The sequence below is a fragment of the Mesoplodon densirostris genome, chromosome 10, assembly GCF_025265405.1.
Source record: "Mesoplodon densirostris isolate mMesDen1 chromosome 10, mMesDen1 primary haplotype, whole genome shotgun sequence".
Lineage (NCBI taxonomy): Eukaryota > Metazoa > Chordata > Mammalia > Artiodactyla > Ziphiidae > Mesoplodon > Mesoplodon densirostris.
This window is the reverse complement of record NC_082670.1, coordinates 21,399,408-21,423,237: the sequence shown is the minus strand read 5'-3', so window position 1 is coordinate 21,423,237 and position 23,830 is coordinate 21,399,408. Positions and strand designations below refer to the sequence as shown.

At 36.6% G+C, this 23,830-nt stretch overlaps 1 protein-coding gene across 1 annotated transcript in view; it reads left to right on the top strand.

Annotated features, from left to right (window-relative positions):
* Positions 1–13,330, top strand: part of SLC17A1 (solute carrier family 17 member 1) — a 55,890-nt gene extending 42,560 nt beyond the window's left edge. Inside the window, exons 12-13 of the mRNA XM_060111386.1 lie at positions 5,336–5,426; positions 13,196–13,330. Of these exons, the coding sequence (XP_059967369.1) occupies positions 5,336–5,426; positions 13,196–13,330 (226 nt within the window). The remainder of the gene's footprint in view (positions 1–5,335; positions 5,427–13,195) is intronic.
* Positions 13,331–23,830: the final 10,500 nt, after the last annotated feature.

Here is a 23,830-nt window from a genome sequence, read left to right as displayed (position 1 = left end):
TAAAATGCATAACAATAAATAGCACATAAGATGAGAGGGTATAAGTGAATTTAAGTCTCCCAAGGTATTTTCATTAATGGGAATTTTTTAAATATTAATTTATATTAGAGCATAATAAGTTGGGGATACATGTTTTAATCTCTAAGGTAACTACTGAGGGATAATAAAAGTGTAAAGGGAATGATATTTTAAAAAAACAATGAAAAAGAAATCAAGTGAAATTATAAAGGAAGATAGGATAGAAGGGGAAAAAATAGAATGATGATCATTTTAAGTCAAATGTGTCAGAAAACATGAAATATAAAAGAACTAATTCTTCCAAATTTTAAGTTAAACTTGATTGAAATAAAAGCAAAAACAAAATGTAGTAGATTAAAAGTAAAATAAAGGAAACTAGATCAGCCAATGTAGACTTTAAGACAAGATACATTACTAGAGATAAAGAAGGATATTTTATAATTATTTTAATCCACTAGAAGATATTTCTATGCATCTAACATTTTACAACCATAAAGCAAAATTTGAGAAAACTGGTAAACCTCCTCATGGGATTGAGCAGCTTATGTATGACTGATATTCTGGCTGGGAAAAACTGGAAAAGTCCAGATAAAATACCATGAGTATTCACTAAAAGGTATCAGACATCAGCAGAAGCCAGTAGGACCAAAGACATCAGAGGCTAGCACCTCTGAGAGGTGAGCTGACAATCCCCACCATTTTTTCCTTGGGGCTATTTGCCAATTCTGGAAATTGGCAAAAGATTGATAATCCAACTTTGGCCCTGGTAGAAACCTGCAGCTCTGGACATAGAAATTAGCCAAGCATTTGTCAGTTGCACAGGGCTAGAGTGGCAAAATTGGAAAGTAAGAGAACTTAAACACAAAGTCAGTTTCCCTCCTTGAGATGTTTTTTGAATTCTGAAGTTTAATAGGGTAAGGGGCAAAAAAAAATCTAAGCTAAAAATCAATAAGAAACATGGCAGAATTTCCCATACCATCTGTGCTAAGGAGACAAGCTCTACCAGGGCCTGGTGGGACCCAGCTGAGTATACCAAGCTCTCTATTTAACACCATGGAGGGCTATATTCAAGGAACAGGGGGTACCAGAGGTAAACTGAGTCTTATCAAAATTGAAGCCTAGCCTCATCTCATTTCATTCCCTACTTAGGTTAGAGTGTTCAATTTCCTCCCCTCCAAATCTATGTATTAGAGAAAAGAGTAAATCTTTTCTGGCAAAGTACAATATATTCTAAAATCTATAGCTTCTTTATTTAATGTCCATCATTAAATAAAAATTACTAGGCATGCCAAGGGACAGGGCCATTTGATTAATAACCATAAAATGCCCTTAGAAATAGTCATACAAATGATACAGATATTAAAGTTATCAGGTAAGGGCTTACCTGGTGGTGCAGTGGTTAAGAATCTGCCTTCCAATGCAGGGGACACAGGTTCGATCCCTGGTCCAGGGAGATCCCACACACCGTGGAGCAACTAAGCCTGTGTGCCACAACTACTGAGCCCGCATGCCACAACTACTGAAGCCCGTGAGCCTAGAACCCATGCCCTGTAACAAGAGAAGCCACCACAATGAGAAACCCCCACTCGCTGCAACTAGAGAAAGCCCACATGCAGCAATGAAGACCCAATGCAGCCAAAAATAAATAAATTTAAAAAAAGAAACTCTCAGATCTTTATTATAAATAAATAAAAATAAAGTTATCAGGCAAAATGAACTTCAAAATATCTATGATAATATACCCAAGAAACCAGGGAGAAAGCTGAAGAAAATAGATGAAAAGATAAACAATTGACCAGCACTGGAATCTATAAAAACAATCAAATGGAAATTCTAGAACTGAAAAATAAAATGTCTGAAATTAAGATCTTCATAGATAGGTTTAATGACAAATTAGCCACAAGAGAAGATAGATTGGTAAACTGGAAAACATCATTAACAAAATCCAAATTGAAACATATAGAGAAAAAAATAGAAAATAAAGAAATTAGCAGAAATGCAGAATTAAGTGAAAAGGCTAACAAATCTGTACTTAAGTCTCAGAAGGAAAAAACAGATAAAATGTGACATAAGCAGTATTTTAACAGAAAACAGCCCCAAATAGCTCAAAAGTAATAAAAGACCATAAGCCACACATGCACAAAGCTCTGCAAATTTAAATCAAGATACAATGTAAATTTAAATATATATAAATATATATATATATTTTTTATATATATAGTAAGAATGCTGAAAGTCAAAGATAAAGACAAAAATCTTGAAAGGAACTAGAGAGAAAAGACATGCTACTTTCAAGTAGCAAGAATAAGCCTGACATCTGACTTTTCAACAGAAACTATGAAAGCCAGAAGATAATGAAATGAGTTCTGTAAAATGCTGAAAAATAAATGCCAACCTAGAATTTTATGCCTAGTGAAAATATTCTTCAAAAATCAAAGCAAAATAAAAATGTTTTCAGACAGGCAAACAGAGAAATTTTCATCAGCAGATTTTCACTAAAAGAAATATTAAAAGGAATTTTTCAGTCAGAAAGAAATTATCCCTGATGAAACCTGAAAATGCAAGACAGACTGAGGAGCAATAGGGGGTAAATATGTGTGTTAGGAGACCATTGATCTTTAAAACAACAGAGAGTATCTTATGAGTTGAAATGCATATAGAAACAAAATACACTAAAGAATGAAAATACAGGATGAACTAATGCAAAGAACTAAAAATTCTCATATTCTGGCATTATAATGAAAATAGTAAAAGTATAATTCATAATAAACTTAAGTAAAGTGCATGTTATATCTTCAGTGCTGGAAAGAATAGTGAAATAATGTCATAGAAGGAAAAATGAAATGAAAATGGATTAATCTAAAAGAAAAAAAGTGCAGTGAGAAAGGGTAGGTCAAATAGAAAATAAATAGTGAGCAGGTAATCACAAGTACATTAGTAATTATATTAAATTAATATGGATGAAATACTCCAAGTAAGTATCAAGATTTTCAAGCTCAATAAAAAAGGAAATGCAGCTCTATGCTGCAAATAAAAGACAAATTAAACATGAGGATACAGAAAGGATGAAATAAAAGAATGGGTAAAGATATGCCAAACAAATATTAACCCAAAGAAACCTGGAATAACTATGTTAATATCAAATAAAATAGACTTTAATTCATGAAACATTATTAGAAATAGTGATATTTCATAATGGTAAAGAGAAAAATATCAGAATTCTACTTCTTTTGGAACCCAATCTTACAGCTTTAATTTATACTCATCATGAATTGAGCAAACTCAAAGAACTAGACAAATTTACAATGAAAGAAAAGACTTTCACACACTTCTTTCAATAGCTTATACCAAAAAAGAGGTAGACAAAAAGTAAGGATATGGATGATTAAACAACAACAACAACAATGAACAGAGTTGACCTAATTGACATATGTAGAACACTGCACTCAATAAGGAGAGAATTCACATTCTTTTCAGTTGCCCATGGGACATTTTTTCTTAAATTAACAGTATGCTGGATCATAAAGCAAGCTGCAATTCATTTTAAATGACTAAAATCATTCAGAATACATTCTTTAATCACTGTGAAATTAAGGATGCTATTAAAAGCAAAAGATAGGTAACTCCCATTGCTTTGAAATTAATGTTTAGGTCAAAGAAGAAATCGCATTTGAAATTAGAAAATATTTTAAATTACAATGAAATATGACATATCAAAGCATGTGGGATGCATTTAAAATCATGCCCAGAGAAATGTATAGCTTTAAACATATATACTGAAAAACAATTAAGTCTTAATATCAATAATCATGTTTGTATCTCAGGTATTATAGGTAGGGGAAAAAAGCAGCAAATTAAACCCAAAGAAAGTAGAAGGAAAGAAATTATGAAGAGTAGGACAAAAAAATGATATGTAAAGCCAACAATATCAAAAGTTGCTTCTTTGAAAATTAATAAAATCAGTGAAATAAAGAAGATTGATCAAGAAAAAGGGACAAATTATCAATATAAGTGATGAAAAAGGGTACATTGTAATAATTCTTAGCACATAATAAAGAAAATAACAGAATATTATAAACAAGTTAATACCAAGAAATCTGACAAGTTAGGTGAAATTGAAAAGTTCCACAACACATAGACAGAGTCATAAAATAAAATTGTAAGTATTTTTTGTGGTGGAAGGTGATTATGAAGGCAAAAGTAACAAGGGCTCCCAAAGGCATAAGTGGCCCTATTACCACTGAAAACCCAGGGATTCTATTGCTAAAATGAAAAAGGAAACAATGAATACTGGAGACAAGTGATGGTTTCTGCCCCAATCTGCACCTGTGGCTGCTCGTAACCATAAATCTTCTTCACACATTAAAAGACACTGTCCAGCTCCCCTCAAAAAGAGACAACTCAAATTTCCACCATGTGACTGCATACAGCTCCACAATCCAGGGACTCTAGGTCCAGATGTGATGCTTCTCTGACCCAGGACCCATAAACTGATAAACTATACACCCCCTCCCATATTTAACAGGTAAAGGCAGAGTAAGAATGGAATAGACACAAGGAAATAAAATAAGAGACGGAGCAAAACAAACAAAAAGCCCTCACTCTCATAAAAGGCAAGAATTGAAAACAGAGAACATTTAATGGTGAAATCTGTTGGGCAGGAAAGGCACAGACTCCCTGTCCTGGAGTGAACTAATTTCTTGATTAGACATGGATTCTGTTCTGCAAGAGGCACTTCCTTGTTCTTTATGGCTGATGGATTTGATCCCTACTTTATCTATTATTCTCTGTGGCTTCCCTGCTTTTGTAGCTCCACTTTCTGCTGAAGTTGGTTTTGGCGCTCAGGAATGGCCAATCACAGTTGCTTGTAAACAAGTTTCTGGTTTCCTTGCCTGAATAATGGGAGCAATCACTGGGGCCAGTAGTTCTGGGACTGTGAGAATAGGTCAGGTGAACAGAGCCCTTCAATTTTGTATTAATCCCAAACCTGTTCCTATTACCAACACACATCACCTTTGGAATTTCTCAACTGTATTTATAGATTTCCTAACTCTGCTGGCTTTCACTCTAATATGGCCTAATTTTCTCAATATATTAATATTCTTTACTGCTAAAGCCAATCTATCTGGCTCTGCTGTGCAACCAGAAAGTTACTTATATCCATGTACTTTTTCAGACATTTTTAATGGAATTTGAATAGTGGAAATGGGAAATTTAGGAAGTCAACAGTTATCTCTCTTAAATCTCATTTCATTAGATTTTTCTTGCAGCACTTGCATTACTTTACATCTGTGTATTGTCATTCATTTTTGTATAGATATTATGGATTTCTTAAAGGATTTACAAATGTAATTGGACTAACAGGAGGACTAATTGCTTCCACTGTGACTGGAGTGATCCTTAGTCAGGTAAGGAACACCCAGACATGGGTAGTTATTTTTCTCATATTAACTGTACAGAAAAAGAAAGTGTAAGGCATACAAAAAGTTGCAGAGAAGACATCAGCAAGAGGTGAGTTATGAGTTTTTGTGTCATATTAAACTTGGCATTTCCTCCAAACTTACAGAGGATACAAGTTCTTTCTTGCTATATGTCAATTAGTTGTGCTGGTAACTCTTTAATCATTGGTTATTGAAACAGAAGTGGACCTCTGTGATTTTTAACAATTAATGTGTGCCTTTATCAAAACAGGTAGTTGACTGGGTGAATGGTAATATAAGTAAGAAGATATAGTTTTATCAGGAAAGGAATGAAAAATCAGGAACAAATACAATTTTTAAATGATCAAAAGAAACAATTCTATGAAGGCTGGCTTCTGTTCCTATGGATGAGGTTACCTGAAATTCTCCTCTTAAAAATACTTAAAATGCCTTATCTGGTGCTGAAGGAAAATAACTGCTAGTCTAGAATTCTACAATACATCAAAAAAAATCCATCATAAAAAATGAAGTTTAAATTCATCCATTTTCAAACAGAAACAGAGAATTCATCAGAAGTAGGCTAGCACTGAGAAAAAAAGCTAGTTTTTTAGGGAGAAATAAAATTATCCCAGATGGTAGATTGGAGATACAGAAAGGAAAAGAGGCAACAGAAATGATCAATATGTGGATGATTCTACAGGAATATTGTATAAATTGATAGTATTATGTAAAGAAACCCCAGTTCTCAAAGCTGGTTACCTAGTGGAGGCAAAACCACTATCATCACCCAGGTGATAACTGGAAACACATGCACGTTCCTCAACCATCACATTTATTCTGACTTTTCTTCTTAAGCCACAGATAACTTACCCGCTAACCATTAATACTAAGTTTCTTTATTATTTGTTAGATTAGTTCATCTTTGACCAGGATTTATTTATCTGTTATGATGACTCTGTTCTAATACACCTGAACATGCTTTCTCCAACACACTATATGCAAATGGCTGTACAATCTTTGCCAATATATTTTGATGAATTCTGTAGTCCCAGAATCTAATAATATATATTCAAAAAATTTTTAAATGCCTTATGAAATTTTAACAATCATGTTAAATGCATGCCTGATCTTGAAAAAAAATAAGGGAAAATTTCAGAGATTGAACATGAAGGAAGAGCTTGATTCCAGAGAGGTAAATGACCATCAAAGCCACTGGCTGCCTTGGAGAAACTGCCCATCCTGGGTGTTATAATGGACACCCAGTTATAATGGACAAACAAAACATAAGAGGTAATATCCCAAAACCACTCATAAAAGAAGAGTTAGAATTAAAATGCTGATATTTATCTGTAACCACTAAGGACTACAACCTCACACCACTACTACCATGTAGCTCATATATAAACTTGGAGGAAAGTTTTGGAGGAAAATCTCCAAGCTGAGAGGTAACAGTGTTCAGGCAAATACTCCAACTGCTCCTTGTCCCACAACTTTGGCCAAGAAGAGACAATTTGTACTCACCATGGCCAAATTTCCCATAGAGAGGAGCCCCCCCACCATCATGTGCTAGGACTTATGGTATCAGAAAGGCTAGAAACATCATTATAACCATGGAAGCTCCCTGATCAGAGAGGTAGGCTTATTAAAACAGAACTCCAGGAGACCAGGGTGTGTTTTCTCCCCCTGAGCATGGAGCTCACTCAGCCTGTTTTTCCAATTAACTCATTCAGACTTGCTGAGCTGACTTCCCCCAAAGGTGGCAGGAAACATGGCTCCAGAACTGTCCGAAGTTGTCTCTGCCCAGTGAGGAAACTTATCTATTTCAGCCTCAGCTACAAAGGGAGAGGAAAAACTGAATATAGACTCTTCTGAACGTTTGAAACAATAAACCAATCTTCACAATGGTTTGAGGCCCTAATTCAAATTCTATTGTGTCCAAATGCCATAAGCCAAGAATTGAATTTCTAGTAGTCCACAGATGCCTAGTAAAAGTAAATAAATTTTTTTTTTCTGGAGAAACTCTAAATTCATATTCCAGAATTTCCTTAGGCATAAAGTTTTGGTGAATATGATTTTACAATCAATCAAAAATTATAAAATGCTTGAGGAAATAATGTGTTATGTGAGAGATGAATAAAAACCACCGAATCAGATCCTCAGAGATATTGGACATATATGTATATATTTAAAGAAGTAAAAGAAAGGATTGAAAATATAAAATATAAATAAGAAAAAATATATAAATATAAACTTAAGAAACATAAGTTTAGGGCTTCCCTGGTGGGGCAGTGGTTGAGAATCTGCCTGCCAATGCAGGGGACATGGGTTCAAGCCCTGGTCTGGGAAGATCCCATATGCTGCAGAGCAACTAGGTCCATGAGCCACAACTACTGAGCCTGCGCGTCTGGAGCTTGTGCTCCACAGCAAGAGAGGCTGCGACAGTGAGAGGCCCACACACCGCGATGAAGAGTGGCCCCCGCTCACCGTGACTAGAGAAAGCCCTTGCACAGAAACGAAGACCCAACACAGCCAAAATAAATAAATAAATAAATAGCGTTCCCTTTAAAAAAAGAAAAAAAGAAAGAAACATAAGTTTAGACAAAGAACTAAATCTAACCTCTGGCACTTAAAAATATAAAAATTAAAAATTCAGATTAAGTATAGCTAATAAGAGAATTAGTGAGGCTTCTGTCTCCATTAATGGGAGGCTAAGTAATTTGGACCAATTCTCTTAAGAAAGACAATTTAAAAGCCTGAAAAAATGTATAAACGTACATGTACAACAATTTTACTCCTTCCATAAGGGAGTCAACAGACATCCAAAGTCCCACCTAGTTATGGCATCAAGTTCAAAGTGCAGAATGTATCACCCTTTACTGGGGGATGATGCATAATGGCCCTCTATATCTGGAATTACATGCTCCATAATGCTGTATACAATGGTAGCATAGCAATCCAATAGCTGCAATAAATACTTCCTTTCAGAAAAGGAGAATTGGAAAAGAAACAGCAATCATTTGTCCTTAGTAATGCTGACACACTTCTAGGCAGACATTTTGAGAGTCAGATCCTGATGAATGTTTGAATGTTCTTCAATCAGGCTCTGAAACAGATGAAGGTAGGGACTGGAGGTCTTTGGAGTGGTCTCCCTTGATTAGTGTGTTTGGCATAGAGGAAGGCGAGTGAATCCAATGTTTGTGGAGAAGAGGGCAGGCTGGAAAGTAACTATTGCAGATACAATAAATTTTTTGGTTCTCCTCTTGGGCATTTCCCCACTTCCTTGAAGTTAGATATATTTATATAATTTATTTTGGCCAGTGACACATGAGAGAAAGTGATATGCATTCATTCTGAAGAGAACAACTGAGAACTAAGAGGCCACTCTCTCGGACACAGCAACTGGCAACAATCAGAATGTCAACTGCAACTCCATTGACCAGGATCCAGGAATGAAGAAATATGGAGCATAACCTCTAGCCAACTTGCTATAGACATTCAGTTTAAACAAAAACCAAATCTCTGCCACTAAAAGCCACTAGGAATTGCAGGGAGGGGGGGTGCAGTGGGTATTGGTTACTGTAGTATAACCTACTCTATCTTGACTGGTCAGGAGGATCTATCCTCCTGACCACATGAATCACCACATGAATGAATCACATTAAGAAAAAAATTATAGAAAATACAAAATATGTGGACTCAGTGAGAAGGCCCAACATACATTTAACTGGAGTTCCAGAAAACAGAATAGGGCAGAAGTTAAATTTGAAGAGAAAATGATTGTTTCCTAGTTTTTCAGAAATATAGCAATTCACATCTTTAAGAAGTCCATTAATGACAAGTAAGATAAACAAAAGAAATCCACAGTTGCACACCTCATAGAGAATTTACAGAAAAGTAAAGACAAAAAGAAAGTCATACAAGCAGTAAGAGAAATAAGAAAGGTTGCCTTCAAATGAACAACAGGTAAACTAATCTCTGACTCTTCATCCATAAAAAAGGAAGCCCATAAGACAGTAGGATGATATCTTCAGTATACTAAATGAAAAGAACTGCCAACTTAAATCTGTAAACTCAGTGAAAATATTTTTTAAAGGAGATAACAAATTTCAAGCAAACAAAAATCAAGGAAGTTCAATTCATTAATGGGCATTTAAAGAATGTTTTTAAGCATAAGAAAGTTGGAGGTACAAATAGGAATGAAAAAGAGTAAAAGTGGTGTGTGCAAATCCACTTATTTACTTATTTGTTTTATTGTACAAAATAATAAAAGTGTCTTGTGGAGTTTTAAAAAAAACTACATGTATAGAATGAATGAAGTAGAGTAGACGGTAACAATAGTAAATTAATCAGGAGAGGATAAATGGAATAAATTATTCCAAAGACTTCATGTTCTCTTGCCATAGGATAAAAGTATTAATAGAGTTTGGTGCACCAAGGATACATGTTGTAATTTCTAGGGTAGTAATTTTTAAAATACAGAAAAATGTGTATAAATTTCAAAGTAACTGGAAAATGAAATAAAAACACTTTCTTTAATAAAAGAGGGCAAGACACAAGAGAAAAAGCAATATAGACCAGGAGTTGTCAATGTAAAGTCAACAAAATAAGTAGGTAAATTAAGATACAGCACTATTTATTCAGAGACTACAGAATTATTCTCCAGCTTTCATTTTTAAATTGCATAACTGTGTGTGTATGTGTGTGTGTGTTAAAATAAAAACCACATAACATAAATTTATCCTCTTAACAAATTTTGAGTGTACATTACAATATTGTATAGTTAGTATTGTTAACTATATGCACATTGTTGTATAATAGATCTTTAGAATTTTGTCATCTTGCATGATTGAAGCTCTATACCCACTGAACAAGAACTCCCTGTTTCCCCTCCTCCTGGACCCTCTAATTTTTTAATACATAAAGATTAGTATTAAATTTGGGGGGGTATGTGTATTAAAATTCCAAGACATAAAGTGTGGAACTTTCAAACCAGGAGAGAGGGGAAAACATGGAATAAAAAAATTTTTTAAAAAGGAAGTAAAAGCCCCTCAATGTGAAAGAAGGCAAGAAATGGTGTGGGGGTTGGGGATAGGACTATAGGTAGAAGAGAGGACAAATTAAAAGCACAAAGACAGATGGTAGAAATAAATCCAAATATACCAAAGATCGCAATAAATATAGATGGACTAAACTCTGCAATTAAAGGACACATTTTGTAAGACTAAAAGCAAAAGCCATTCATACGCTATTTATATATAAAATACATACCTAAAATAAAGACGTAGAAACATTGAAAGTTGTAAGGACAGCATAAAAAATGAAGTAAACATTAACCAACAAAAGATGATATTATTATATTATCAGGAAAAAAGTTTTTTCTTTAAGCAAAAATACTAGAAACAATGAGAATCAGCTACTTAGTAGTTTACAGTGTATATTTCCCCAGCAAAACTATCTTGTTCAAGTCTTAGCTCACCTACTTATAAGATATGTGACCTGGAAACATTTCTTAATCGAAGTCTCAGTGTCTCCAGGTGTAAATGGCTAAGATGACATAGAAACTTCATGGGGTTAAGGTAATTACCAAATCAGATCATGTATGCAAGTATCAGATGTTTATGTGTTCAATGCATAACAGCTATAAGTATTTTTAGTCTCATATACTTTTAATTCAGGAAAAATAAAAGTGTGTTTGCTATCCTATTGTTTAGCATTCTGAAAATGTTAGCAAACACAAATGTCAAGAAAACTTAATTACGGATATATACAATGTAAGTGTAGACGAAAAATATAACATTATGTACAGAGAATGTAATTGTCTTCCTGGGGAAAAAAAATTAAAGTTAGGTAGCATACTGTGGAAAAATCTAAAGCACAATATCAACCAATATTGCAAAATACCTATGGGTATTTTGAAAATTGTACAAAGTCCATATGAAATCCAAATTGTACAAAGTCCATATGAAATCCAAATTGTACAAAGTCCAAAAAACTTTGCACACCTATTGAGCAACATCAGTGAAAATATTAGACGGGAGAGGCACGTCAAGTTTCTAGGTTGGAAATGTATAATATCTCTTATATGTGGAATCTAGAAAAATGGCAGAGATTAACTTATTTGCAAAGGAGAAATAGATCTACAGATGTAGAAGACAAACTTATGGTTACCAAGGGGGAAGGGGATGGTAGGATGAATTGGGCTATTGGGATTGACATATATACACTACTATACATAAAATAGATAACTAATGAGAACCTACTGTATAGCACAGGGAACTCTACTCAGTGCTCTATGGTGACCTAAATGGGAAGGAAATCTAAAAAAGAGTGGATATATGATTCACTTTGCTGTACAGCAGAAACTAACACAACATTGTAAAGCAACTATACTCCAATAAAAATTAATTTTTAAAAAGTTTCTAGGTTGGACTTCAATTCCAAATCACAATAGATTCTATTAACTTGAAATTACCACAAGCTTTATTATTTATCATTAGATTTCTAAGCACATCTTGGTTTTTTCCTCCACTTTCTGTTTGCCTACTACCTGTCAAATTTGTCAAATTTGGCATGTTTGATTATAGAAATCACTATAATTAAATATATTTAATGTCTAGTTTGTCAGGAAACCTTGTTTTACTTTTTCAGTGTCTACTCTTAATTATATTTTAAATGAAATTGATGATGATTTAATAATGGTCAAGTTCTGAAAAGAATACATTCTATATAATAAAGTTTCATTTCAAACCAGAAGGAATGGATTGATTTTTTAAAAAACATAGTGGCAAGCCCACCTGAAAAATACAATTACACTCTGTTCTCATATTTACCCTCAAGTTAATTCTAGGTGATTAAAAAATGTAAATGAAGAAAGGAAACAATAAAGATACTAAAGTAAAATAGGAGTTAATAATTATTTAAGCTTTAGGCAGGACATCCTTGAAAAGCATGGCACCAGAGACCAAAACCCAGTCACAATGCATTTTACATTTAACTACATAAAATTTAACCTCAGCTGATGAAAAAGTAAAGGGCAAAGTGGTAAAGAAAATCTGAAACATAACTGAAATTTAATGTCATCTTTGAATATGGATTCCAAAAATAAATTATCTGTGCACAGAATCCACCAACATATTAAAATATATATGACACTATGATTAAGTAGGCCATTTTCTGTGAAAGTAAAAGTGACTCTATCAATAAAATCTGTTAATGAAACTGATCATATTAATAGGCTGAAAGAGAAAATGTGTCAACAATTTTTATAAATAAGGAAAGCATATTTGACAAATCTTATTCAAAAGCATTGCTGTATATGTAATTAACCACCAATATATTCAAATTTATAGCAACAAAAAGTGAAAAACAACTTTAAAGAAATAAGGGATGCTTTTGTAAATTTTATAAATCTAAACTCTGGATTACTAATCAGTCAGTAACAGTTATGATATAGTTAAATATTTCCTGATATGCAAACATGTTTATGAGATATTTCTAAATGAAAAACCATATGCATTCTTGGCTTTAGCACTATATACATACAATGTCCTTTTTATACATGATAAATTATATATACATAAATCTAAATCAAAACATGGACAGATAAATAATGATTATCTTTGTAGAGTGAAATGGCTTTTTTTGTGCCTTATGATAGTGTTTTGCTGTGTTTTAGTGACATGTGTTGTGCCTATATTAATTTTAATATTACATTTTAAATGTTACAAAACACAATTTTTTGCACTTTAATTCCTCAGGATCAAGACTCTCCCTGGCTTAAAATCTTCTTCATGATGGTAGTCAATAATGTGATAAGCCTAATCTTCTACCTTATATTTGCTAAAGCAGAAATTCAAGACTGGGCTAAAGAAACACAAAACACTTATCTCTGAAGGTAAGAAGTGATCCGATTAAGGGCAGATTTTGAAGCTGGGGATGCAGGAAAGAGAGGAGCTAAAGATGGCCCCTGAGCAAACTGTGGTGTTGCTGACTGAGATGGGAAAAAATAAGGGGTGCAGGTTTGAGGGAGAAGAGGGAGCCATGTAAAGTCTGAAACTATTTGACATCCTGATGAGATGGCATGCAGCCCAGCGGATATACCAGTCTAGAATTCTTTAGAGATACTGGGGCTAGAGATATAAGTTTGTGAGTCTGGGCCTCTCTAACATCTAAAGGTGAGGAAGAGAGGGGGATGCTTACAAGGGAAACTGGGAAGGGCCTTTGGTGAAGTAGGAAAGACAGTTGAAGAATGTGGTGTCTAAGAAGAAAAGTGAAAAAGGTGGGAATGTGTACTTGTGGCAAATGCTATCAAGGGGTCAAATTATATAAGGTCTGTGAATTTATTAATGGGTCTGGCAAGAGGTACTTTAAAGGTGATCCTGACCAGAGTGGTTTTCAAATGAATGATGGAGACAAAGCATCCATTAAAGTTCAAAGGGGAATCTGATATTGTGCTTTTCTTCTCTAAACTCTCTCAGTGGTAAATAAATAAGTAGGAAAAAACGTATTTTTGTAGAAGTAGTTCAGCTAGTACACAAATAAGAATTGATAGATGTAGAAAATCCCCATTTTGCAAACCCCAGTGAATTAAGGGATCTAGGGTTGAGCATCAGTGGCTGATATCACAAAGAGAGACATAGAGACATTGTGTACATCCTGGCGAAAAAAACGCACCACCACCAAGGTCTTGCTAAAAAGATTAAACTGAATGTGATCAAGCCTCAGGATACAGCTACTGTTTTCTAATAAATACAGAAAATAGAGAAAATGATGAACTAAATCCTAAGGATATCATCAGCAAATCTAAACTGTCTTATAATTGTCTTTAACAAATGAATTATAAGGAAAAAGAAGAGTGATGGATGGGGGGTCTCTAATTCAAAGAGACTTTAAAGACATACAAAATGTTTAAAAACTGGCAAAACTAAAGTCTACAGTGATACATATGTGGGTAATAAATCTACAAAGACATGCACAGAAGACATTACACTAAATGTCAGGATAGTCATTACCTGTAGGGGGAGGGAGAGGTTGTGATTAGGAGAGACCACATGGAAAACTGCTGGGATCCTGGTGATAGTCTGTTTTTCATATCCAAATTTATGATTAAAAGAGTGTTCATTAGGTGGAGACTTGAGGGTTCTCTATATAGAGTACCATGTCATCTTCAAATGATGACAGTTTTACCTCTTCCCTTCTGATTTGGATACATTTTATTTCTTTTTCTTGTCTGATTGCTATGGCTAAGGAAGTGGAGACAGCAAGAATAGACAGCCCTATAAAGGAGAGCTGAGAAATGGCATGGTACAGCGGGGAGTTTTTTATATGTTTGTTGTTTTAGAATTGATGTAATAGTATATAAACTGATGGTATAATCTAATAGTGAGGTTTCACAATGTTGGAGAGAAAATGCACATGCAGAATTAAACTACTTGATTTACCAGGACTCAGGCATACTATGAGACTCAGGTTGAAGCAGCAGCTGAGGCCCTGTCCATAGGGAACTTAGAGAGCATGGCACAGAGGATGGAGGTGTGTCTCGGTGGGCACTTGCAGTAGAGCTCTCCTTGAAGACTGTGAGCTTCTGCAAGGTACAGCCTAATGGCTTCACCCACTGAAAATCATCCCAGGTCTGCACCCAGGTCCCCTCTTCCTCTCCCTAAAAAACCATCATGATAGAGAGAGAGAGAGGGAGGGGCAGGCTGGTGAAGGGGCTCTGACCACCATGCACATGTGTACATCCACAGAAAAAAAAAAGGGGAGCAGTGCACCAGGCTGTAGAAGTCTGGAGAGTTCTGCCTTTCTTGGTCGGGAAGTGCTGCTGCTACTGATAACAGCAATTTTATAGGCAAAGAAAGTATTTGTGCTCAAGTAAACTTTTATTACACAAATTATGTACATATTTAAAAATGGTGTGTATGATTCCTCGTTAAAAAAAAAAAAAAAAAGTCCAGAGGGGATGAAATCCAAGCACAGTGCAGAGGCTGGCCTTGGATACAAACCCAGAGTTTACCCATAGTAGCTGAGAGAAAGTAGGGTTTATGGATACAGACTTGGTAGGTCAACACATAGGTTGGCATTTTGTCTGTGCAATAAACAATGAGGTTTTCACTTAAACTGTCCTCACTTCTTTTCATTCTTTTTTCTTTTTCTCTGTTCAGCGGCAGTGATTTCTCCTACTCTGTCTTCCAGCTCACTGATCTGTTCCTCTGTATCATTTAGTCTACTATTGATTCCTTCTAGTATATTCTTCATTTCAGTTATTGTATTCTTCATCTCTGTTTGGTTGTTCTTTTATATTTTCTAACTGTTTGTTGAAAACTTCTAATTTCTCATTCTGTGCATCCATTCTTCTCCCGAGTTCTTTCATCGTCTTTATGATCATTACTCTGAACTCCTTCTCAGATAGATTGCCTATCTCCACTTCACTTAGTTCTTCTTCTGGGGTTTTATCTTGTTCCTTCAGCTGGGACATGTTCTTCTGCCACCTCATTTTGTCTCAGTTGCTATTAGTATTTTTATGTATGTAGTTGGTTAGTTATATTTCTCGACCTTGGAGAAGTGGCCTTCTGTAGAAGAAGTCCTATGCATTCTTGCAGCATACTCCTCTCTTGTCACCCAAGGTATAAGCTTTAGGGATTCCCCCTAAAAGGGCTGTGTGTTGTGGTCCTTCTGTTATGGCAGTCTGCCTATGTGGGTGGTCTGGTAGACTTGGTTGGCCCCTGACCCGGCTGGTTGCCAGGCCTTGCCTTGTGTGGATGCTGTTGCCCAGTAGGGCCTGGTCACAGGTGGCTGACTGCAGAGCCCCTCACAGGGCCCCAGGGTTAGTGCTGGCTCACTGGTGGGTAGAGTAAGGGTCCAGAAGGCTCCAGTGCTGTTCTCCCCCACCATTGGTGGGTGAAGCCAGGTCCTAGTGTTAGTTATGGACTACTGGCAGGCAGAGCCAGGTCCTGGAGTCTGGCTGCAGGGCCCAGGGATCCCAGAGCTGCTTTCAGATTGCTGGGAGAAGGGGTGGGGTTCCTGACAGTTGCATATGAGGTCCTTCATGTCCCTATGTTGTCCTGCTAGTGGGCAGGGCTGGGGCCCAGCTGGTCCCAGGGTAGGGTGTGGCCTGCTACGAGTGTGCTGTGTGGCGCTCAGGCTGTGGGACCGTGGTTTTCTTGAGTCTGGTGTCTGCCCCCTGGTGGGTGAGGCTGGTCTGGAAGCTAGTGCAGGCTTCCTGGAGGGCAGGGTCAGTGCCTGCCCACTGGTGGGAGGAGCTGGGCCTTGGTCTTCCGGTGGGCAGGGCTGTGTGTAGATGCCATGTCTAGAGGCAGCTTTGGGCTCAGGAAGTTTTTAGGCAGCCTGTATGCTGATGGATGGGGTTGTGTCCCCACCCAGTTAGTTGTTTGGTCTGAGGCATCCCAGCATTCCAGACTGTTGGGTGGGGCCAGGTCTTGGTGCTAACAAGCCAGAGAGAGGATCCCACACAGTGGCACCCACCAGCATCAGTGGCTCCCAAATATGTATGCCACCAGTGTCTGTGTCCCCAGGGTGAGCCGCAGCTGCGCCTCACCTCTCCAGGAGACTCTCCAAGACCAGCAGGTAAGTCTGGCCCAGGCTTGTATCAAATTACTGCTTGTGCCCTGGGTCCTGGTGCATGTGAGGTTTTGTGTTCATCCCTTAAGAGTGAAGCCGTGAAGCTTCTATTTCCCGCAGTCCATTGGGACTCCTGAAATTAAGACCCACAGGCCTTCAAAGCCAAATGCTCTGGGGGCTTGTCTTCCTGGTGTAGGACCCCCAGGCTGGGGAACCTGATGTGGGGCTCAGAACTCTCCTATGGGGAAACCTCTGTACTATAATTATTCTCCAGTTTGTGGGTTGACCACCTGAGCATATAGGACTTGATTATATTGTGAGTCCTCCCCTCCTACCCATCTCATTGTGGTTCTTCTTTCTGCCTTTAGTTGTAGATCTTTTTCTGGTAGGTTTCAGTCATTTTCATAGATGATTATTCTGCAAGTAGTGATTCTGATGTGTTTGTGAGAGGAGGTGAGCTCAGGGTCTTTCTACTCTCACATCTTGACCAATCTCCAAGGTTTTTACTTAAGAGACAGGAGTTGAGAGAAATGGAAAAAAAAGGAATCCACATTGGAAAAGGGTAAAATTACCATTATGAGTTGATGATATGATTGTTTACCTAGAAAATATAACTGGGTTGGCTGGAAAGCTACAGAAACATTAAGTGCACGCAGTAAGTTTCCTGACTAACCTATTAATACGGAAAATTTTTTTCATGTTAAACAATAACTAGTTAGCAAATTTATTGAAAGAAATGATCCAAATGATGGTTGGAGGGAAATCTGATATGATAAGTCAAAAATTTACTTGACTCAGTTTGCCAGCACCAAGACATTTCCAAAATGGTGCACTCACAAAAATTCACCAGAATGCATTTATGCTCAAGATTGCTGATTAGAAATGACAAAAATCTTGATCTGGAATTAATGTCTATCAGTGGCGTCTTTGTTAATAAATTTTGTAAGTGAATGGAATATAACCAGCAGCTGAAAAATATGGGATCTCATACAAATATTTTAATATAGAAATTACTGAGGCCACTGTTATGAATAAGCACATAACAACACTAGGAAATATTCCATAGGTGTTAGCAAAAGTTCATCTTCTATTTCTAAGGTACAGAGTTGGGCACAGCTATGGAAGCAATCACACTACTTTATTCAGACCCTATAAATCTTACTTGTTTCTATATATTTGACCTATTTAAATACTAAAAGTTTTTAGTTTAGTTTTATACTAAAGTTTTCCATGATTGTTATTTCTATTCATTTCTGTTTATGTCCAAGCAGTCATTATTGAATATTCTGATGTTATATTACAATTTCAAAAAGATTTTGACAAGTATATCTTAATTGAAAATTTAATTTTGATTTTGTAAAGTTATCAACCTTTTCCATTTTTTGATGTTTACTCAATTGACTTTCTGATATTGATATTGAATCCTCAAATTTTATGTGTGTGCGTGCTTGTTTTAGATTCCCGGGAATACTTTTTCATAGCCTTTAAATTCCGCCTTTCTGAGTCATTTCATTTAGTATGTGTTTCTTACAAAGGGTATATATTTGGGTTCAATAATTTCACCCATTCCGAGAGTTGTCTCCTATGTTAGCTGAGCTTAACCCAACTGCATTCATTATGTTTACAAATATACTTCATTTTCTGTCATTTTATTTTATATTCCCTTAAAAAAAAGTCCTCCTCCTCCTGCCCCCTTGCCTGCCTCTAATAATTTGGAAGGTTTATGGAATATTGTAAGTTTGGGTTGTGCTTACACTCTAATGAAATCTTTGAAAATGTGTTCATTTTCCATTACCATGCTACATTATTCTCCTGCCTTCTTTTCCTCCAAAATATTTAACATACTCGACTTTTCTAATTACTTTTCTCTGGCTAGGACCAATTCTTCCTGAGCTTGTAATTCCCCAAGCATGGTGTGGGTAGAATTTCCTCAGTTCTCCTGTTTACCTGGTCGTTGTTTCCATCTTCCCATCAGTCTGCAGCTGGAGGTCTGGGAGTTTGAATCCACTTTTCAGACCCTAGGCAAGAGGACAGCTCAGGGAACACCAGCCCGGGTAATGGAGTAGTTCCGGGGACGTTTTCCTTAGCTTTGCTTTTTGTTTTGATGTGCTGATGATTGTTTCTTCAGTCATCTGCGTCTTCAGGCTGTCAGCCATAATCAACGGTATTTTTCCCTGTCAGTCAAAGTGAAACACTGTTGCAAAGGTGATCAATCCCAGCTTCCCATCTTCATTTAAGATATTGGGGGAAAACAAGAAAGGGCTGAGTCACAGCCACGTGTTTCTCCTCCAGCCCAGAAGCCATTGCCAAAGTGCCTGGAATGCCAGAATTGCAAGGGTCCACCTGGTTCCCAGATGCCCTGGCCCTGGGGCATTACCCTCTCTTACTTCCAGAGGAATGTACCAAACTTTTGAGTCTGGTAGGCATTGTGAGTTGATTTCCAATGTCACTTTTTCATTTGATCCCCATTGTTTTGAATTTAGCAAATAGTCCTTGTTGTTTTTGGCATGGTGTAGTGCTCTAGTCTTTGTAATTTTCTGATTTTGCTTCTTTGACTTTATTTCAGTGGGTTCCAGACATAGTAGTTGTGTAAAGGGACATACATTCTGCCTGTGAAAGTTTTAGAGCAAGGCTTCTCAACTTTTTTGTGATGGACCTCAATTCACAATATAATGCCCAGAACTCTAAAGGAGAAAAGTTATAGTGAAATAGGTATCAAGATATTTTAAAAACATGTTTATGATCATATATTTGCTCCTTTATTAATTCACTAAATAATGAGAACTAATTACAGGTCTAATAGAACCATTGTAATTTCAAAACAGTGTTGTGCAAAACAGCATATTTTGCGATATTGGTAATAACTGTAATGACACAAGAAGATATCTGTGATTTCTTATGCTGTCAGTCATCAGTACTGCTAATATTACTGTGGTTTTGTTGCCTACATTCATAATAGATAGAAATGTTAAATTTCAGCCAGAGGTTGGGGATATAAAGACATAATTTTTTTTCTATAAAGTTTGCAGATCCCAGATTAAGACCCCCTGCTTTCTAATATTCAACCAGATTAAAAAAAATAATTTTAAAGCATTTTTATAAGTGCTGAGAAGAGAGCTACATCATCAGGACTTCTATTCCTAAAGGAGATTTATGTTTTGTTGTGTGTGGTAGGGTGTGTGGGGAGGGAGGTATAGGGAGAGAAGATGAATGATATCTATAGTTTAAAAGTTAAGACAATTCCAGGTACTAATAGCCTGTAAAGAACATGAAAGAGGGTAAAATGATAGAGTCCAGGAGAGCTGCTTTAGTTGCAGATATAAGACGTGACATTTGTGTTGAGACTTCAGTGATGAGAAGGAGAGCCTCATGACAATCAGGGGAAAGAGTGCTCCGAGCATCAAAAATAACCAAGGGAAGGACCTAGAGATGGGAATGAGCTCAGTCTACCTAAAAGGGAGAGCAGAGGGCAGTGTGGTTGGAATCTAGTGAGTGATGGGAAGTGAGATTGGGAACTAGTTAAGGGCCAGATCCTGTACAGCTTGAAGATCATGGTAAGAGCTTGGTCTGAATTTAATTCTATTTATAATTGGATCAATTAAATGCTTTTGAGGAGGGAGGTGACTTGCTTAATTAATGCTGTATAGAGATCCTCTGTCTACCTTCTAGAAAAGGGTCTCTAGGAAAACAAGAGTGGAGGAAGGGAGACCAGACTGAGGCTGTTTCAGAAGTTCATATCAAAGATGTTTGTGGTGTGGGCTAAGATGGAAGCAGAAGGAATGGTGAGAAGAAGTTAGATGTAGACTCTGCAGGTAGAGCTGGGCAGACATGGCAGGGAGATTATGGATTGTGCAGGAGAGAGAAGAAACAAGGATGGGACCTAGATTTTGGTTTTAACAGCTAAGTGAATGAGGAAGTACATTACACAGAGCTCTCAGCATTTCATTCACGGTGTGTTGTCATACTCGCCTTTGCCACCTAACTGTTTTCCATAGCGGCAGTACCATTTTACATTTCCACAAGCAATGTGGGAGGCTTCCAATTCTCTGCATCCTTGCATTTGTTATTTCCTGGTTTTTTGTTTTATTATAGCCATCTTATTGGGTTTGAAGTGGTTTTGATTTGTGTTTCTCTAATGATTTCTTTTAACATCTTTATTGGAGTATAATTGCTTTACAATGTTCTGTTTCTGCTGTAAAGCAAAGTGAATCAGCTATATACATATATCCCAATATCCCCTCCATCTTGCGTCTCCCTCCCACCCTCCCTATCCCACCCCTCTAGGTGGTCACAGAGCACCAAGCTGATATCCCTGTGATATGTGGCTGCTTCCCACTAGCTATCTATTTTACATTTGGGAGTGTATATATGTAAATGCCACTCTCTCACTTCATCCAAGCTTACCATTCCCCCTCCTGATGTCCTGAAGTCCATTCTCTATGTCTGTGTCTTTATTCCTGTCCGCCCCTAGGTTCTTCAAACCATTTTTTTTTTAGACTCCATATAAATGTGTTAGTTAGCATACGGTATTTGTTTTTCTCTTTCTGACTTACTTCATTCTGTATGACAGACTCTAGGTCCATCCACCTCACTACAAATAACTCAATTTCATTTCTTTTTATGGCTGAGTAATATTCCATTGTATATATGTGCCCCATCTTCTTTCTCCATTCATCTGTCGATGGACACTTAGGTTGCTTCCATACCCTGGCTATTGTAAATAGAGCTGCAATGAACATTGTGGTACACGACACTTTTTGAATTACGGTTTTTTCAGGGTATATGCCCAGTACTGGAATTGCTAGGTCATATGGTAGTTTTATTTTTAGTTTTTTAAGAAACCTCCTTACTGTTCTCCATAGTTGCTGTATCAATTTACTTTCCCACCAACAGTGCAAGAAGGTACCCTTTTCTCCACACCCTCTCCAGCATTTATTGTTTGTATATTTTTTGATGATGGTCATTCAGACTTGTGTGAGGTGATACCTCATTGTAGTTTTGATTTGCATTTCTCCAATGATTAGTGATGTTGAGCATCCTTTCATGTGTTTGTTGGCAGTATGTATATCTTCTTTGGAGAAATGTCTATTTAAGTTTTCTGCGCATTTTTGGATTGGGTTGCTTGTTTTCTTGATATTGAGCTGCATGTGCTGCTTGTAGATTGTGGAGATGAATCCTTTGTCAGTTGCTTCATTTGCACATATTTTCTCACATTCTCAGAGTTGTCTTTTCATCTTGTTTATAGTTTCCTTTGCTGTGCAAAAGATTTTAAGTTTCATTAGGTCCCATTTGATTATTTTTGTTTGTATTTCCATTTCTCTAGGAGATGGGTCTAAAAGGATCTTGCTGTGAATTATGTTATAGTGTTCTACCTATGTTTTCTTCTAAGAGTTTGATAGTGTCTGGCCTTACATTTAGGTCTTTAATCGGTTTTGAGTTTATTTTTGTGTATGTTGTTAGGGAGTGTTCTAATTTCATTCTTTTACATGTAGCTGTCCAGTTTTCCCAGCACCACTTATTGAAGAGGCTGTCTTTTCTCCATTGTATATTCAGGCCTCCTTTAACAAAAATAAGGTGATCATAGGTGCATGTGTTTATCTCTGGGCTTTCTATCCTATTCCATTGATCTATATTTCTGTTTTTGTGCCAGTATCATACTGTCTTGATTACTGTAGCTTTGTAGTATAGTCTGAAGTCTGGGAGCCTGATTCCTCGAGCTCCATTTTTCTTTCTCAAGATTGCTTTGGCTATTCAGGGTCTTTTGTGTTTCCATACAAATTGTGAAATTTTTGTTCTAGTTCTGTGAAAAATGCCATTGGTAGTTTGATAAGGATTGCATTGAATCTGTAGATTGCTTTGGGTAGTATAGCCATTTTCACAGTGTTGATTCTTCCAATCCAAGAATATGGTATATCTCTCCATCTGTTTGTATCATCTTTAATTTCTTTCATCAGTGTCTTATAGTTTTCTGCATACAGGTCTTTTGTCTCCTGAGGTAGGTTTATTCCTAGTTATTTTATTCTTTTTTTTTTTTTTTTTTTTTTTTTTTGCAGTACGTGGGCCTCTCACTGCTGTGGCCTCTCCTGTTGCGGAGCACAGACTCTGGATGCACAGGCTCAGTGGCCATGGCTCACGGGCCCAGCCGCTCCGCGGCATGTGGGATCTTGCCAGACCGGGGCACGAACCTGTGTCCCCTGCATCGGCAGATGGACTCTCAACCACTGCGCCACCAGAGAAGCCCTATTTTATTCTTTTATTTGCAATGGTAAATGGGAATGTTTCCTTAATTTCTCTTTCAGATTTTTCATCATTAGTGTATAGGAATGCAAGAGATTTCTGTGCATTCATCTTGTATCCTGCTACTTTACCAAATTCATTAATTAGTTCTAGTAGTTTTCTGGTGGCATTATTAGGATTCACTATGTATAGCATCAGTTCATCTGTAAACAGTGACAGCTTTACTTCTTCTTTTCTGATTTGGATTCCTTTTATTTCTTTTTCTTCTCTGATTGCTGTTGCTAAAACTTCCAAAACTATGTGGAATAATAGTGATGAGAGTGGACAACCTTGTCTTCTTCCTGATCTTAGTGGAAACGGTTTCAGTTTTTCACCATTGAGAATGATGTTGGCTGTGGGTTTGCAATATATGGGCTTTATTATGTTGAGGTAAGTTCCCTCCATGCCTAGTTTCTGGAGGGTTTTTATCATAAATCGGTGTTGGATTTTGTTGAAAGCTTTTTCTGCATCTATTGAGATGATCACATGGTTTTTCACCTTCACTTTGTTAATATACTTTATCACATTGATTGATTTTC